Source organism: Geotrypetes seraphini, chromosome 4 (assembly GCF_902459505.1).
Source record: "Geotrypetes seraphini chromosome 4, aGeoSer1.1, whole genome shotgun sequence".
Classification (NCBI taxonomy): Eukaryota; Metazoa; Chordata; class Amphibia; order Gymnophiona; family Dermophiidae; genus Geotrypetes; species Geotrypetes seraphini.
The window spans coordinates 54,535,788-54,555,326 of NC_047087.1; the positions used below are offsets into that span (position 1 = coordinate 54,535,788).

At 41.9% G+C, this 19,539-nt stretch overlaps 1 protein-coding gene across 3 annotated transcripts in view; it reads left to right on the plus strand.

Annotated features, from left to right (window-relative positions):
• The window catches only part of NKD1 (NKD inhibitor of WNT signaling pathway 1), a 237,908-nt gene extending 219,068 nt beyond the window's left edge, over nt 1-18,840 (plus strand). For all 3 annotated transcript variants that reach the window (XM_033943051.1, XM_033943050.1, XM_033943052.1), the window contains 4 exons: nt 1,576-1,723; nt 7,794-7,878; nt 14,838-14,968; nt 17,323-18,840. In XM_033943051.1, the coding sequence (XP_033798942.1) occupies nt 1,576-1,723; nt 7,794-7,878; nt 14,838-14,968; nt 17,323-17,891 (933 nt within the window). In that variant the 3' untranslated portion in view covers nt 17,892-18,840. The remainder of the gene's footprint in view (nt 1-1,575; nt 1,724-7,793; nt 7,879-14,837; nt 14,969-17,322) is intronic.
• The last annotated feature ends 699 nt before the right edge of the window (nt 18,841-19,539 follow it).

A 19,539-nucleotide genomic window follows, 5' to 3' on the forward strand; every position in this document is an offset into this window, starting at 1 on the left:
AAACAGGGTGTTTCAGGAGGAGTGTCGAGGGAGGGATTTGGGCAGGACATGGGCTGTGCTAGACTTAGTCGTACTGAATGTATAGCCGAAAGTTTTACAACACAGCCTAGACGGAACTTGGATGTTGTGACTTAGGCCATTTAAAATATGGTCTAAGTCACAAAAAAACTATATAAAGTGACCAGATAAGCACTGCAAACACATAGTACAGACCCCCACACACTACCCCAGTGATCACCGACCCCCCCCCCCTCCCACACCCCCATAAAAATCATAATCATAACTTTAAATATCTAACTCCAGAACATCAGCACCTGGTAGCCTGCCATAGGAAAGCCTAGTAGAGCTGCACAGAGGCAGTTTAAGTCATCTTGTGGGTGGGTTAGGGACCCATGGAGAAGTGGACCCAGGCCCATAAGCCACTGTAATCACTGCATTCATGGTGAAACATGTGCACTCTCCCAAAAAAACCCAAACCCTTTTGTACTGCCATATAAGTGGCTCCTGCAGCCATAAAGGCTATTAGACAGGTGGGTATAGTACATTTTGGGGGTGTTTTGGGGGCTCACCATGATCTATAAGGGAGCTGTAGTGAGATGTTTATGGGGCACCCTTTTTTGTGAATTTCACAGCAGTGCCCTGTAAGGTACCCCACTATTCAGGTGCCATGTCTGAGTGTCCAGTCCACTCTAGGCGTTTTTGACTTGGATGAATATTTGGACGAAAATGTGGTATAAAGATGGACAATTTAGCAGCTTGGACAATCAGACAGCTGGGCGTATAGTTAGACGATTTTCGTGTAAAAAAATATTTTGGGCATATTTTTCGAAAATGTGTCCTAAGCTGTGTCTGACTTTGGATGACTTGCCATTTAGACGAAAACAGACTTAGACGTTTCTTTCGATTATGCCCCTCCACGGTTTTTAGTTATATCCCGCTTTATATAAAGCGGGTTCCAAAGACAATACAAAACATACATACAGGCACGGACTTGCCTTAACTGCCTTGTCCTACATAAAATACATATTGACAACAATCCACCCCACCCTCACATACAATATTCACCCACATGCCACAAATACCCACCCCTGTCTCTTTATATCATTTATACATTAAGTTGAAAAACTATATTGTCTTCTCTCTTAGCACCCATATTTCATCTTACAGGCTAGCAGACTAGCTCATAGAATCCACCTGGTAGAGGGGATCAAAGAGGGGGGTGGTCTGTGCCGTTGCATGTGATGGAGCCTGCTTTTCCAAGTTCTATGGAAGAATGGTCTAGAAGAACAATTGTTGAAGTAGCCAGTGCTGCATAAGGCAGTTTTTCTAAAGATGGTTTTTCTGTCACCGCTGTACAATAGTGAGTTGAAACACGCACAAAAAATATAAATACTGTAAATGCTGTCAAACTTCTCGTATTTGTTGAAAAAAAGAAATATTGTGGTCAGCTCCTTCCAAATTCTCTTATTTCTTCTTTATATGTCTTTCTTTGCCCAAAAAACTTACTCCGAGCATGTGCATAAAACATTTCCAGAGTCACTTATTTTTTTGTCTTCTTTTCAATTGCTTCCTTAGGATATCACTAGCCTTCTTCACACCATCTATGAGGTGGTGGATGCTTCTGTAAATCATTCTCCTAGTTCCAGCAAAACACTGCGGGTGAAGCTTTCAGTGGCACCAGATACCAGTCAGAAGAAAAAGACGATTGTGCTGAACCATGCAGGTAAGACTCTAGGATTTAACTCGTGCTGTTGAAGATGTGATTGACATTTTTCAGGTTATTTCATTTTTTTAACTAATAAAAGCCCCAAAATTAATTAAATGTTCAATTTCTGAAAAGCAACTTAATAAGGGGGATGTTATCAATGTGAGCTTCTGTTAATTCCAATTATTACTAATTAGGGGGCCCTTTCAGTAAACTGCATTAAGCATTTAACTATACCATACCATAAGGAGGTTTGTTGTAATTGATCTAGACACCTACCTTACCCCCTCCCCCCTCCTTTTACAAAACCGTAGCACGGTTTTTAGTGTCGGCCATGTTGGAGCTGTTACCGCCGCCGTCAGTGCTAAAAACCATGCTAAGGTTTTGTAAAAGGGGGAGGGGGGGTAATTTTTTAATTGGCGTAATCAGCACTTATAATTGAGCAACACCATTAAAAAATTATTCAAAAAATTTAATTTTCCGGTAGGCACCCAACTCAATAGGCATCTACAACTTCCCAATAAGAGTCTACACCAAGATATCTACTAGAAAGTAGGCATAGTTAGGGGAGGCTTCAAGGCAGATTTTGGGTTTGGTTTGACGTAGATGCCTTCATTTAGGCCAAGAAAGCCCTGGCCTAAATGGCAATGCACCTAAGGATTCAACACCTACACACATACTCCAAATGAATCAAGAAACGCAACCTAAAAAAGAAACTACCATTAGGGGTCCGCAGCTGCCATTTTGAACCCAGAGCTGGGTGAAGGAGGGGGATCTTAATATTTGGGGTGGGATCGGCATTGGGAGGGGGTTCTTGATTGGAGCTCAGCCTGCCTGGATGGAGTGCTGATCAGTGTTGGAGGGATTGGGAAGGTTGTCTTGACTGTTGAGAGCTGGGGAGTTGGTTAGATGTATGGTTACGAGACATCTGGATTTACTTGGACATGTCCTCTTTTTAGAGAGCGTGTCCATACGGCTTTTCAAAACCCGGCATTTTGTATGAGCTTTGAAAAGCAGATCACTTCGGGACCGAGTTGAGTAGGCTGAGGGGGGTGGGGCTAGGGGCAAGGCTGGAGCGTGGTGTGGGCGTAACAGGGATGGGATGGGTGGAGCTGAGCGGGCCTGGGGGCAGGTCTATGGGTCTGTATTTTACATACGTAAAATCTGGTAACCCTAGTTAGATGTGCAGCAGCCAAGGTGTTTCAAGTTGCTGGCATTACATGTAACATAGAACTTCTGCAGTAAGTGATTGCCCTACATTTCCTACACAGGCTTTGGACTTACCACACTTTCACTTTTGCAATTAAAGTTGAAGTAAATGATAAATGATACTGCACTTTAGTAAACACATAGGGGCTCATAATCGAAAGAGAAAAACGTCAAAAACCAGCCTAAGTCGGCACTTGGACAAACATTGTCCAAATACGTCCAAGTGCCGATAATAAAAACGGGTTTTGGATGTATTTCTAAACGACCTAGGCCTTCATAGTGCCGCTGAACGACCAAAGCTAAACGGGGCGTTTCAGGAGGAGTGTCGAGGGCGGGAGTTGGGCAGGACGTGGGCCGGCTTAGACTTAGTCATACAGCATGTATAACCGAAAGTTATACAGCCCAGGATCGATGGAACTTGGTTGTTGTGACTTATACCATGTAAAACATAGTCACAAAAACCCACCTAAAGTCACCAGATAAGCACTGCAAACACATAAAACAGACTCCCACACACTAACCCAGTGATCACCGACCCCTCTACCCCCATAAAAATATTAATCACACCTTTAAAATTCAGCCTTCAAACCATCATCACCTGGCAGCCTGGCATAGGAAAGCCTAGTCGTCCAGCACAGAGGTGGCTTAAGCCATCTTGAGGGTGGGTTAGGGACTCATGGAGAGGAGGACCAATGCCCATAAGCCCCTGTAATCACTGCATTGATACTTAAACATGTGCACTTCCCTATACACCCCCAAAACCCTTTTGTACTGGCATATAAGTGGCTCCTGCAGCCATAAGGGCTATTAGGGTGGTAGATAAGTGGGTCTAGAGGATTCTGGAGGCGGGTTGGGGGGCTCACCATGACCTATAAGGGAGCTGTAGTGAGGAGAAGACATGGCACCCTTTTTGTGAAGTTCACAGCAGTGCCCTGTAAGGTACCTCACTATTTAGATGCCATGCCTGGGTGTTCAGTCCATCACTTTGCAGACCCCTCCCACGTCCAACAGGGCTTGTTCTAGGCATTTTTGACTTGGCCAAAAATGTGGTATAAAAATGGACGATTTAGTGGCTTGAACGATCAGATCGGCAGGACATATAGTTAGACGATTTTCGAAACAAAAAAAATTTTGGACGTATTTTTCGAAATTGTGTCCTAGGCTGTTTTTTTACTTTGGATGACTTACGACTTAGATGAAAACGGACTTAGACGTCCCTTTCGATTATGCCCCTCATAGTGTTCAACATTAGCAACGCAGCCTTCCATAGCATCCCACAGATCAATCGAGAGACTGGTGGGTTGTGCTCATCAACCATCAGCCTCCTTTCCAATATTCTCTCTAACGAGCAGGTGGATGGTTACAACCTGTGCAGCTTGGATTGTATGTGACTCCTGGCCTGTTCCCCAGCTTGAGTGCCTGAATAAATTCATGAAATCTGTTCTGAGCTTCCTCAGGAGAATGGTATGGAAAATTGAATGAATGAATGAATAAATAGTTGAGCCTCTGGAGTTCCTGCACTCCTCTGTGGCCTTGACTAGAAACCTGGTGGTGTCAGGTCGCTCCCTCGCTCCCCAAGATGGTCCAGTGTGATGCCTATAGTGAATCCTGAGAGGCTCCTATGCCTCTGAAAAGAAAAATAAAAGCAAAGCAAGAGGCTCCATTGCTTCAGAACATTGGTCCAAAGGTTCATTGTTGAGGAGGGGAAGGTTGTCCCACTCCCAGATATACCCCCTTGAGGAAAGGGAGCTTCCCCCAGAGGAGGGGGATGATCCTATGGTGGCATTAAAGTTTAAAAAGGAGGATTTGCTGTCCCTAATTGTGAGGGTGCTGGAGATGCTGCAAATTTCTTCCCAGGAGCCCCTGTCTGCAAAGGCTGCTGTGCATCCTATGATGTCAGGTACCAAATGACCTCCCAAGTTCTTCCAAATTCATGCAGCTATGAAGATGCTGATTTCTGCGCAGTGAGAAACTCTAGAGTCAAGGCTGTGCAGGCCATGGCTAAGCTCTGTCTGCTCCCAGCAGAGGAGCTGGAACAGTTACGGCTTCCTAAGGTGGATGTGCTAGTGGATGCAATGACTAAGACAACCACTGCTGGTGGAAGGTGATTCAGCCCTTAAGGCATCCTTGGAGGTGGCAGCATTAGAGCTGCAGGCCATGTTTTGGGAGGTCTTATGTTGCCCGAGCCTGTCTCAGCTGGATACAGCAGGCTTCTACAGTGGAAGAGTTGATACAGGCTTTTTCCGCACTTGAGCCTGGTCTGACTTATTTGGCAGATTTGATCAGCCTCAGGTGTCCGCAAAAGGGATTTCTTTGGCACTGACAACCCACTGTTGGCGATGGCTGCAGAACTGGTCAGCAGATGTAGCCTCTAAGTTGAGACTGACTAGGCTCCATTTTCGGGGGAAATTGCTATTTGGGGAGGATTTGGAAAAGATCATGAAGGACCTTAGAGACCAGGAAGTGACATCAGAAGAGAGCCAAGGTCAGTGGAAGCAGGAGGTGGAAGATGCTGCTCATACCGGTGAACATTTCAAGAGGAAGGCGAGGGGGCGGAGAGATGCTGTGCTCCTGCCAAGATGTCACTAGGGGTGGTTTCACCCCCTCCTTTACTATGCTACTGTATATGCATAGCTATGGATCCTGCCCCCTGAGAATGCCTGTAGATAATTCATGTAAAAGAGAAAGGGAAGGGGATTTTATATACCACCTTTCCGTGGATACAGTCAAAGCAGTTTACATATTATATACAGGTACTTGTTTTATAGCTGGGATAATGGAGGGTTAAGTGGCTTGCCCAGGGTCACAAGGAGCTGCAGTGGGAATCAAACCCAGGTTCTCATGCCACCACACTAATCAAGCCAAGTGATGTCAGAGGGAATGCCAGAGCCGAGCAGCATGAGAAGTTGCTTGCGGTGGCGAAGATTGAAAGAAGTATGAGGTGGGAAGGGAGGGCGTGGAAGGAGCAAGGGGTGGAGAGGAGGACGGGTGGGGGGGTGTTGGCGTAGAAGGAGTGGGGGTGGGCAGAGAGGAGGGCGCAGGGGTACACCGCCTACCCTCGCTTACACCGCTGACACTAATCACTAGGCTACTCCCCTACTCCAAGTGAGTGCCATGTTTTCTTAGCTCCTACCTTTGTGCTCCTTTACTCATAGAAGTGTGCCTATTTAACCATATTAAAAAAAATTATTCTATACACTCAAGTTTCTTATACTTAAACTGCCAAAGTTATCCATTTAAGTGGCCACAATTTATTTTAAAAAAAACAAACCACCAATTATGTGGTCAGCACCACCCTCAGCTGCTTAAATGCTAGGTGCTTCCCTGTTATTTTTCTGGCCATAATCAGGTGCTTCGTCAATCTTGATGTATCTTCTCAACAGATGAAACTTTTTTTTTTTTTTGGGGGGGGGGGGGAGTTGTCCTTGAGATCAGTTGCATGCCACAAACTAATAGCATATGAAATCAATTGAAAATAAGTATTTCTAAAAGCCTAATTGCATCACAGCTAAACACTGTTTGGGGCTCCACCAGCTGTCAGACATAGCTTTGCTGGTTGTGCCTTCAAGAGTTGTGTGCCAGCTTCGTTTCCCTCTGATGTTTATGGGGCAGTGCCAGAGGGAAACTAGAGTAATATGCAGTGCTTCAAGCCAGGGCCAGAACAGCAGTAGCCAACAGCTGCCAGAGCCCTGTGGAGCATTTTAGCTGTTCTGCAGCCTTATGTAAACATACATTTTGCAGCTGTCTTTGAGGTCAATTTTCAAAGCCATTTACCTGAATAAATAGCAATTTACATTGTTAAATATACCTGTCTGAAGTTTCTTCCTTCAGGATAGCCAGACAGTACAGGCAAAGTTCACACCATGCATACTTCAGAGGGACTAGAAAGAAGTGGGTCAGGAGAGTAAAGTTTGCAATCTGAGTTTTCAGATTTGCATTCATCGCCTTTTTCACCTTCTTTCACCCACAGGAAAAGGAGGTGTAAAATTCACTGGGCTTTTTTTTTTTTTTTTTTTTTTTTAAACAAAGTTTTAAAAATTAACCCCCTCCTTTACTAACGCATAGCACGGGTTGTAGTGCCGGCAGCGGCGCTAACTGCTCCAACGCTCATAGGATTCTATGAGCGTCAGAGCAGTTACCGCCGCTGTTGGCGCTAAAACCCTCGCCAAGGGGGGTTAATTTTGTATTTTGCTGTAGTTCTCTTATCTTGTGCAGCATATACATAAATTTAATGTTACGTTTTTTTTTGTCCTGGGTATAAGCGAATTCTTTTACCAACTTTTGCATTTGTTGGAAATAACACATCAACAGGGACTACTTTATTAAAATAAAGACGATTTGTTCTACAATGTATAATTTTGCTTTGGAAATAACTGCCTTACAATCTGTGTACCGTCACTTGGTTGTGGTATAATCTGCTCTGACAGAACTATTTTCTCATTAGCATACTGCTTACAAATGCAGCAAAAAAATGACTAGTTTATTTTATTTTCTATTTATATGTCTCGCCATTTCAGGGACTGCTCAAGGCACTTTGTTGCTTGATGTGTGAGGTCCATGTCTAAGGAATTTTTTGCCACTGTCTATTAGATCTCTATTGTTCCATAGAACAAGTGTTAAAACTGGGATTTTTGTGAAATTCTTGTCTGGTAGTTGATCCTGTTGATTTTTCATCTGTACTGATTAAACTGTCTGATATGCACTAATATTAATTTTAATTTGGTTTGGGTTCCACCTTGCTTACTACTTACTACTTAAAAATAATTAAGAATAACAGCACCGGGTCCCAGATTTAAAAAAAAAAAAAAAGGATTTGATAGGATGAGTATAACTAAATCTCAATAAGATAAGAACATGCCTTTTGCTTTGTGCTGGGCAGATCTTCAGAACTCAAGACACAGAACTGAAAGCAAAGTGAATGAAGAAATGAGATGTACTGAGAAGAAACAGCGTGCTTCTGTCAGGTGGGTTTGGCCGATTTAGGGGGCTGATTCGAGAATCAGCTGCCTTAGTGGATGCAGCCAGTATTGGGGCAATTCGGTGACCTAGATTGTCACATTTCACATGCATAAATGTTTAGAATAATAATACACCTGCATGCACGCATATAAGTGTATAGGTTCTAGCAATGTACCCTACAGTAAGTGCGATATTGCCAGTGTTCCCTCTAAGCTGTGTGGGAGTCCTCCACGGTGTCAGATCAAAAGCGCGCCGGGACAAAGGCGCGCCCGGACAATTGAGCGCAGCGTGCGCCACCGCGCCGCTCTATATTACTGTTTTTAGTGCTCCGACAGGGGGGCGTGGGGGGGAACCCCCCCCACTTTACTTAATAGACATTGCGCCGCTTTGTGGGGGCATTGTGGGGGGTTGTAACCCTCCACATTTTACTGAAAACTTAACTTTTTCCCTGTTTTTAGGGAAAAAGTTCAGTTTACAGTAAAATGTGGAGGGTTACAACCCCCCAAACCCCCCATAACGCCGGCGTGATGTCTATTAAGTAAACTGGGGTGGTTCCCCAACAAAAACCCCCGTCGGAGCCCCTAAAAACTGTAATTTAGATCGGCGCGGCGGCGCTCACTGCGCTCAATTGTCGGCGCGCGCTTTTGTCTTTCGCGCCATTGTCTATGAACCGTCCTCCACCTACATTGCTGCCAGTAGAGGCTGCAGTTCCATTATCACATTTTCAATTCCATGGGACAAGCAAGCTCTGCAGGACTTCAGGGAACCTGTCTTAATAATTTAAAACACAGACCCTACTGGCAGGAAAGCTGTCTTCCCAAAAATTTTTGTTTTTAAATAGCATTGAGCTCTCAAAACAATAACTGACATATCATATAGCTAGGAGGAGAAAGAATTGATACTGTCTAAGTATTCTGTGTAGATATCTGTCTTATAATATGTATGTTATTCTTTGGAAACCACTTAGATTTAGGCGGTATATAACTTTTTTAAATAAAATAAATATCCTTTCTGCCAAAGGAGTCAGGCCTATGTCCGAGATCTGTAGAAAGTACTCGTAGCAAACACACACACCCTTTTACTAAACCGCGATAGTGGCTATTAGCACAGGGAGCCGCGCTGAATTTTCCGCACTGCTTCCGATGCTCATAAGAACTCTTTGAGTGTTGGGAGCTGCGCAGAGCATTCAGCGCGGCTCCCTGCGCTAATAACCATTATCGCGATTTAGTAAAAGGAGGGGACAGTTTTTAATACTTTACTGAATCTAACTTGCTCATTCTGAAACGATCGTGTCATTGATGGTTTTGATAGCTCAATGCTGTTTGAAAACCCAAATTATTGGGAAGACAGCACTGCCGCAGCTCCGTATTTGGTTTATTTTTATATATTATTTTATCATGGTTTTTGGGGGGGTGTTTAAATTGTTTTATCAAATCACTTTTACAAACATTGATGATTATATAGAAAGCACCTTTTGTTGAAAATATGGGCTTATCCTGAATATGATGGTCCTATAAAAATTTAAATAGTGATTTGGAAAATTCTATATAGGTGCTTGGGGTTCATTTTTTTTTTTTTTTAATTATCTGCCTTTCTAAAATAAACATAAAAGGATGCTCTTATACATATCTCACATAAGCTTTTTTAAAAAAATATTATCCACCACATGCCCTTCTCCCTTACAACTGATTTTTTTAAAAATCTGTTTTCTTCCCCCATGATTTTTAGCATTTGTTTCTCAGAAGACTCCAATGGTGTTAAAACAGAGCAGTTTCTTTCATGCGCAGCTGCAATAATGGTTAGAGCCTTCTGGAGATTAGATAAGACAGGCATGTTTGAAATTTCTCCCTGAAGGAATGTATAATATTTTGGATTCCACTCTAGAATAATTCTTTCTCCTTTGAAATGCTAGCGTCATGTCATTGACAAGTGGGATAGTAATTGGAGCATGCCTGTACTCTGTCATTCTTTCCATCTGCCCTTGGAAGCATAATAATGAAGTCTATTTAGTGTGAGTTCTAAGCCTTAGTTCTGTAGTTACAGAATATTTCTTCCTTTGTTTTTAACAGAAATAAAAAAACAGATATTCGTATTTGCTGTCCTTGTGTAGGATTCAAACAAAAATAAGCTATTTTGGTGCTAACTGATTTAGGGCCCCTTTTGCAAAGCCACGGTATGAATGCTGCTGCAGCAAATGCACTGAAGCACAGAATGGGCTTTGGTGTGTTTATCTTGGCAGCATCACTACTGCAGCTTTATAAAAGGGGCCCTTGCGTGCACTGAGGGCCTGATTCTTGAAACGCGTGTCCTAATTGCAGGCAGCGGTAGGCATCCTACTGACGTCTGGCAGCCAATCAGGACATGCTATTATTTTTAAAAAGTGTCTGAGGCAGGACGCCTACATTGTAGGCCTCTGTAGCACGTCTACAGAGATGCATACCCATGCATAAACACACCCAAAGCAGGGGTAGGTGTGGTTTTGTGCAGAAGTGGCCTTGGGTGGGCCATCATTGGAACGAACTCCCACTGCAGGTGACTGAGGCCAGCAGCGTGCCCGATTTTAAGAGAAAATGGGATATTCACATGGATCTCTAAGGGAGTAAAGTCAGGGGGGGCGGGTCTTTGTAATGGGCAGACTTGGTGGGCTATAGCCCTTTTCTGCCGTCATTTTCTATGTTTCTATGTTATGTTTCTATGCGTCTCCATAGACGTGAGACAAACGCCTTAAATGCAGGCCTGCAAAATGCCAGGAGTGTAGACATGATTCTGAATAGGACGACGATGCCACAAGAGGGCACCCGCTCAAACTCAGGGGCGGAAAATTTCATGGCGACACCAGAAAGTATTTCTTCACAGAGAGAGTGGTTGATCATTGGAACAAGCTTCCAGTGCAGGTGATCGAGGCAGACAGCGTGTCAGACTTTAAGAATAAATGGGATACCCATGTTGGATCCCTACGAGGGTCAAGATAAGAAAATTGGGTCATTAGGGCATAGACAGGGGGTGGGTAAGCAGAGTGGGTAGACTTGATGGGCTGTAGCCCTTTTCTGCCGTCATCTTCTATGTTTCTATGATTGTCACACAGCCGGCATTCACTTCTTGGGCAGCTGCAGATATTGGCATCCTATACAGAATCAGGCCCTGACTGCATTAGTGCTCGCTCACAATTAGTGCGTGCTAAATGCTAAGACACCCATTATATTCCTATGGACATCTTAGAATTTAGTGTAGGCTAACGTGATTAGCGCGTTCTAAATCAATTAGCGATCCTTAATTAATTCCCACCCTTGGCACAAGACCTCTTTGGATAAAATGGGACCTCGAGCTAAAACTGCACCATGTCTGGTGAAATAACCCATCTTAACAGTAACATACATTAATAAATTCCCCTCTAAATGGGACATTTTCCTAAAGTGTAATAGAGCTTTGCACTTACTGCATGTTAAATGCAAAAATTTTATATGCAGTTAAGAGCAAAACCTGTATGCTAACCACTAAGGTTTTCCTGCATGTTCCTATACAATTACCAAACAGAAAAGTTCTTTACTGCATGATCAATGTATTCATAGCACAGCACAGGGTTAAATGCGTGTGTCATTCTCTTAATATAATTCTCCAATTTCCATCAGCAGAACATGTTAAATTGAAAAGACCACATTCTCAAACTCTGTCCTATCAGTCTGTCTTAATATGAAACTCACTGTCTGTTGTTTTAAGAACTGAAACTAATTACCGCCCGCTCTTTTACGAAGCTGCGTCAGGCTTTTTTATCGCCGACCGCATCAGTGTTAGCTCCAACGCTTATAGAATTCCCATGAACGTCAGAGCTAATACTGGCAATAAAAAAGCCTAACGCGACTTCGTAAAAGGGGGGTATATAAATTTAAGGATAAACTGAAAACCTTGTTCTTCAAAATTTATTTATTTTTTTTTTTATAATTCTTTATTCATTTTCACAAATTACATTGTGTTAATATTTTCATTTACAGTAACAATAAATACATCACTTATAAACAATCATTGGTATATTACATATACTCTTATCCCTATCCCTCGCCCATCCCCCCCAACCATATACTCCATTATTGTATGATATATGTAATAATAAAATACCCCCCTCCCTACCTCATAAACTAATAAACATAAGGGAAATAATTTTACTTAATCCTGACAATATTTTGTTAATGGTTTCCATACATCCTGAAATTTCTTAAAATATCCCTTTTGTAACGCAGTAAATCTTTCCATTTTATAGATATGGCATAAAGAATTCCACCAAAAGTTATAATTTAATCTCCTCCAGTCTTTTCAATTATATGTGATTTGTTGAATGGCAACCCCTGTCATTATAAGTAGCAATTTATTGTTGTTCGCAGAAATCTGACTTAGATGTTTCAAAATTTATTAACAGGAATTAAAGGGCAAATTCTATAAGAAGCACCCAAAAGTTAGGCGCCTACTTAGGCACTATTCGGCACGATTCAAGTAAATCGCGCTGAGTGGTACCTATTTTGGAGGCGCCCAATAAATAGGCCAGCTCTAGGTACAACTAAAAGTTAGGCGCCCATGCAAGCACTTAAGCACGCTTAAGAGCAGTTATTCTGTAAGAAGGCGCCTAACACATAGCCACGCCAATGCCTAACATGCATAGCGCCTACTTTTTTGAAGGCGCCTTGTTACTGAATCGCGCTTGATAGGCGCCTATGTTTCAATCGGTGTTAATTAAAAAGCTTAATTGAGCTTGTTCTTCAATTTAGATAGGCGCCTATCTAGTTGGGCGCCTCCAAAATAGGTGCCTAACTTTAGGCGCTGGTTACAGAATTTGGGCCTAAGTAATTAATGATTTTCTAGCGATGCTTTATTATGTTGATTTCTTACCTCACCCAAATAAGTCTTGGATTACAGTTTAAAACATTTCTATTTCAATTCAATCTGGACTAAACTAAAAAGTCTATTTAAAAATATCACTAAACAACTGGGCCTTAAGTTTTCTATGAAAAGATCCATAACAAACTAACCCTCCCTTTTATGAAGCTGTTTTTATTACCGGTCGTAGTGGTAAAAGCTCCGATACTCATAAAATTCCTATGAGCGTCAGAGCTAATATCGCCATGGCTGCCGATAAAAAAAGCCTAACGTGGCTTCATAAAAAGGGGCCTAAATTATTCTGCAAAATAGGTCTCACATAACTAAATATGCTCCCCTTTGTCTTTTATTTATTTATACCCCTGTGGTCTATAAGAACATAAGCAATGCCTCTGCTGGGTCAGACCTGAGGTCCAGCGTGCCCAGCAGTCTGCTCACGCGGCGGCTCAACAGGTCCAGGACCCGTGCAGTAATCCTCTATCTATACCTCTCTATCTCCTTTTCCAGCAGGAAATTGTCCAATCCTTTCTTGAACCCCAGTACCGTACTCTGCCCTCTGGAAGCGCATTCCAGGTGTCCACCACACGTTGGTTAAAGAAGAACTTCCTAGCATTCGTTTTGAATCTGTCCCCTTTCAACTTTTCTGAATGCCCTCTTGTTCTTTTATTTTTCGAAAGTTTGAAGAATCTGTCCCTCTCTACTCTCTCTATGCCCTTCATGATCTTGTAGGTCTCTATCATGTCTCCTCTGAGTCTCCGCTTTTCCAGGGAAAAGAGTCCCAGTTTCTCCAATCTTTCTCTATTTCTCTCTATTTCTGTCTCTCTCCCTTTTGCTCTCTCTTTCTTTCTATCTCTCTCTCTATATATATATTTCTCTCTGTCTCCCTTTATCTCTCTCTTTCTGTCCCTCTCTACTCTCTCTATGCCCTTCATGATCTTGTAAGTCTCCTCTTCTCCAGGGAAAAGAGTCCCAGTTTCTCCAATCTCTAAGCGTATGAAAGGTTTTCCAAACCTTTTATCAGACATGTTGCTCTCCTCTGAACCCTCTCGAGTATCGCCATATCCTTCTTAAGGTACGGCGACCAATATTGGACGCAGTACTCCAGATGCGGATGCACCATTGCCCAATACAACGGCAGGATAACTTCTTTCTACTAGTAACTCTAATTTAGCTGAGCAAAACATGTACAGTGGTACCTCGGTTTACAAGTGCAACGGTTTGTGAGTGTTTTGCAAGACGAGCAAAACATTTGCAAAATCGGTGCCTCGGAAACTGAGCATGGCTTGATTTACGAGCGCCCCCTCCGCAATCTGGCACCCTCCCCCCACGATCCGGCACCCTCCCCCCGCGATCCGGCACCCCCCAGATGAGGCCCAGCAGAAGAGGAGGCCGATCTTCGGGCACCGGCACCAAGCACAGGACATGCCGGTGGCCAGATGAGGGTAAGAAGTGGCGGGGGAAGCCCAATCGTGTCGAGGGGGGTGCCGGATCGTGGCGGGGGGGGGGGGTGCTGGATCACAGGGGGTGTGCTGGATCACAGGGGGGGCCTTCTGGGGAAGCAATGCCGGTTCTCATGGGGAGGGAGGAACGCATCAAAGCGAGTTTCCATTATTTCCTATGGGGAAACTCGCTTTGATAAATGAGCATTTTGGATTACGAGCATGCTCCTGGAACAGATTATGCTCGTAATCCAAGGTACCACTGTACCTTGAAATGCTCTTTCAAGTATGCCAGGCCATCCAAACAAAAATCTTGAACTGTATTCTCTGTTGGTTTGGAAGCTAATGCATTTTCTTTAGCAAAGGCGCATCATGATCATATATACATGGTCCATCCAGTCTGCTCAACAGCCTCCTTCATTGTCAATTCATTATTAAACCAGCAATGAATGTGGTATGAAATACATATGCTTGATTCTGATCTTTCCTTAAATGGCTTGACATTTCACTGCATGGAAGAAGGTCAAGTGATTTCACCGCAATTGCCTCTTTCATGTAGAAACCAGTTTTTAGAATGTGATAAATTTGTTAGGGGGTCTTAGTTTGAAGTTGAAATGCTGTTGTGCTTGTTGACATTTCTCTCCATTGTAATCATGTAGACATCAGCACGGTGATAGCCATCCTGAACAGCATGCATGTTATCGCCAGTGTGTCGATGAGAACATTGAAAGGAGAAACCACTATTTGGATCTTGCAGGAATAGAAAATTATACATCAAAATTTGGACCAGGTAATATCAGAATTTTTCAGATACCGAATTGCATGCGTCAGAGACTTCAAGAAAGGCATAGAGGTTTCTAATCTATACAAATAGATGGACCTTGCTGGTCTTTATCTGCCATTTTCCACTATGGAATCTTTCTACTAAACTGTGGTAAGTACTTGCGGGTGCTTACTGCATATTAAACAGGCCATAGGATGCGCACTGCTGTCCCACGTTAAATTTGCCTATCTGTATATGTACACCACGTGCTAAAATAATGTCTTCTAATTTTCTCTCAAGTGGCACGTTCGGGGGTGGAGAGTGGATGTGACAGCGCTAATCAATTAGCTTATTAGGTATTGCCACGCGCTAATTGATTAGCATGGTATTAGCGCATGGGCCCATACTGCCTGTAAATTAAGTGTTAATAAGGGCTCCCGTGGTAACTTTACTTAATGGCCATGCACCAATGGTGCGATTAGTGCGTGGCCATTAACTGGAAAATGGAAATGTCAGCCATTTTCAAGCCATGGCACAATTGGCCTTACCTCATATGTATGACATATGTAGGTGGTGTGCTAAGGTCACTTTTGCTGTGGCTTTAGTGAAAGGGCCCCTATGTTACTATGTAATGAGTGTAAATGATACCGATCTGGACTAATGATTTGAGAATATGTCCTTACACGGTATAAATGTTTCTTTTTCTGAAATAGTTAATTTGTCATGATTATGTACTTAGCCAACAGTGAAACTAAGAAGTAAAACCTGCTCAATAGTAGAGATGAAGACTTAATTTCTCAAGTGCCCAAGGTCAGCAGCCAGAACAGATCATGGTTGTTGAACCAGTAACTGGGCTATCATTGAATATTGTCTTATTTTCTCTATGAGCTTTTTTTTGTTTTCTTATATAAATTTTATACTGTTTGTTGGCCCAGTATATGAGTTTGAGTAGGGTTACTAATTTTCATTGAGAGTGTTTATGATTATGTACTTACACATAAATCCATACATACATATACTGTATATTTTAACTCTTCAGACCTAATAACAAACTTCAGGGCCCTTTTACTAAAGGGCATTAAGCCCTAATGCAAGCTTAACATGCACAAAAATATCGCAAATTTGATCAGTTTACCCCAACAATAAAAATGGCTGTAGCGTGTGGGCACACTGAGGCCACTTAGACTTAGTGCACAGGAGAGCCCCATGTTAAAATTTGCTAAGGCTGTTTTTTTAACATATCTAAGTAAACAGCCGTTCCTGTTGCACTCTAAAAATATAGGACCCCTTTTACAAGCTACAGTAGCAATTCCCAAACGCCAAATACGACACAGCCCATTCAGTTCCTTTGGGCTGCAGTGTATTTGCCACACTGGAACTTGCTACCATGGCTTTATTAAAGGGGAAAAAAACAAAAAACCTAAGATTGCCAAAGACTTTTTGGAAAATGTCAGAAACAATTTAGCAATCAATATGGAGAGAGTAAAAAGTCTGTCACCATATACAACCCATTACAAAGAGGTTTATACCATGCAATATGGAAATGGAAATCAAACTTAGAAATTTATAGGGAACAGATCTCAGTACTGGGGAACTAAAATTTCTATAAGATCCCCCGGGCTGATGATTCATATGGGGGAATTTTTCCCCCATTCAAGGAGGGGATAACATGTATATATGGTTTTATTAGTTTTGGGATGGTGATTTTTCTCTTATAATTATCGTTAAAAGGTAAAGACATTATGATGTACGGGGTGGACATGTAGACATGTTATAGGTTTCTGATATTACCTGGTCCAAATTTTGATGTATAATTTTCTATTCCTGCAAGATCCAAATAGTGGTTTCTCCTTTCAATGTTCTCATCGACTCACTGGCGATAACATGCATGCTGTTCAGGATGGCTATCACCGTGCTGATGTCTACATGTTATAGTCTAGGTTATAGGACTTGTTCCCATATGAGTCGTCAGCCTGGGGGATCTTATAGAAATTTTAGTTCTCCATACTGAGGTCTGTTCCCTATAAATTTTTAAATTTGATTTGCATTTCCATATTGCATGGTATAAACCTCTTTGTAACGGGTTGTATATGGTGAGAGATTTTTTTTTACTCTCTCCTTATTGATTGCTAAATTGTTTCTGATATTTTTATAAAAGGGGCCCATTATGAATTTCTCTAAAACTATTATGAGTTCCCAGTAAGAAAATCTGGAAATTGCAGTTTTATTTTTCTTTGTGCATTTAGATTTCTGAATTCTACTGTCATTTGTACTTCTAATTATTTTTTTTATGCTGGCTCTGAAGATTCTTCCATCCAGCTCCAACATTAATATGGAAGAGTAAGAGTTAATGTTTAACACATTGATGTATTGTTTCCTAGGATCTCCTCCAGTACCTCAAAAACACGATCCACCAATAAGGGTTCCCAACCAGACTAGATCTCGATCTCATGAGCCTGAGACCATCCATATCCATCATCGGAGGTCTCAAGCAGTGGACCCAGGCCATATTAATTTAATTGATGCTTTGCACAGAAAGAACATTGAAGTGCAGCAAAGACTGCGTCACCAGGACTCCAATAAGCACTTGGTTAGATCTCCCAGAGTACAGAGCAAAAACGGGACTGCCTCTATCCAGACTGGGAAAGCGGTAAGGAATAAACTTCACCAAGCTCCTTGTGTACCTATGGCTTCTCCTGCCACTGCGGTTGGCCAGAATCCTTTGTACCACCCCATGCAGCCGCATAAGAAACACAAGCAAAAGTCAAAGGAGGCTCAGCAGATGTGCAAAGCCTTCCAATCACCGCCCACAGCTGTGGAGAAGGAATTTGTTAGAGATCTGCCGAGCGTCATATTGTATGAAGGCCACGTTGGACATATGATACAAAGACACGAACACCATCACCACCACGAGCATCACCACCACTATCATCATTTCTACCAAACATAGAAATGGAGCAATGGCCAACCGGCGAAGGCAATGAAGATAGACTGACATATATGAAGGAATCTTTTTTTTTTTTTTTTTTTTGTGATTTGGGACTAAGGCATTATTCATATTATTGTTACTCCACTAATATTCAGCTAGTGCATAATATTTTAGAGACCATATGAAAACATTGAAATGTATGCTATTTATGTTTTGTGAACCCGATTAGCTTTAACAACTTGTGGATTCAAGTAGCTTGTAAAACAGCAAAAAGTAGTTCTAGAGTTGTGATTTAATGCAAGTCCTCAAAGCACTTCCTTTGCAAGTACTTCCATTATTGTCCTAATGAAGATGGTCAAAGAGTGCTGCAGGTATTTGGCACGTCTGGGTTGCTTGCACATATACCTTCTATCAGGGGAGCAATGTTCTTTGGTTTGACTCCAAAAATACTCAGAAAACCCCCAGAAAATACAAACAGCTGCTACCTCTAGTATTATTCAGTTTTAATTTCCTTTATTGATTGTAATGTGCTAAGGGAGGGAGGGCTAATACTGTATTCATGTAACCTCTTTGTGTAGTACTTTACTGATCTATATGGTTATCTTAATTATAATAATGAAACATGAGCTGTGTCTGTCAACACAGCTAGATTGTACAGTACTTCTCCTAAGCTCATTAATGAAAGCAAGTATGTTCTCCATCAGTTAATATTTGTTTAAGCGGTCATTCTGTCCTTGGGAAACAGCTGAAAGGATGATAGGTACAAAACATGGACCACTCCTAATTGTATTTTTCCTTGAAAGAATATGGAAAATATATTTTCTTTCAACATTGGCAAATACATGTATCTATATATCTAGAGAGATATCTATCTAGATATATAGATAGATTTGTTTCACTATGTAGATATCTATATAGATATTGATATCTATAGAAATCTATCTATATAGATCAGTGGTTCCCAACCCTGTCCTGGAGGACCACCAGGCCAATCGGGTTTTCAGGCTATCCCTAATGAATATGCATGGAGCAGATTTGTATGCCTGTCACTTCCATTATATGCAAATCTCACTCATGCATATTCATTAGGGCTGACCTGAAAACCCAATTGGCCTGGTGGTCCTCCAGGACAGGGTTGGGAACCACTGATATAGATACCTTTTTAGATACTTCAATATCTATAAATATGATAACTGTAGATAAATAAATATATAGCTATACAATCTCAGGTACATTTTTGTTAAAAAATCTGTGGTTTTAATATACTTAATATTATAATTTTGTTTTCTAAAACCAGTGACTTTGAGTATTTAATAAGGACACATGCAGCATTTTCTGATTTTTATCCTTGTGTAGTGTCTCTCCAGCACTTTCTGCTTAGATTTAGTCCCTTTCCAAATGCAAACTAACAAAAACAGACTGAGATTAATGAACAGCACTTGTTCAAAATAATACTGACCTCTGCTACTGCCTTTTGTAGCAAAGAATGTCCATTCCATCCAGGTTAAGAAACTGTTGAGGCCATTCCTTATTGGTTGTTGAGGAACTGAAGGTTGACGGCATGTTGGGAAAGGTTTACAGGGAAGATTTGGTAAATGGAGTAGCTGCCTCTGTGAAGCCCAGATCAGTATGCACATTTTCCAGACACCAAATTGATGCAGATACGAAG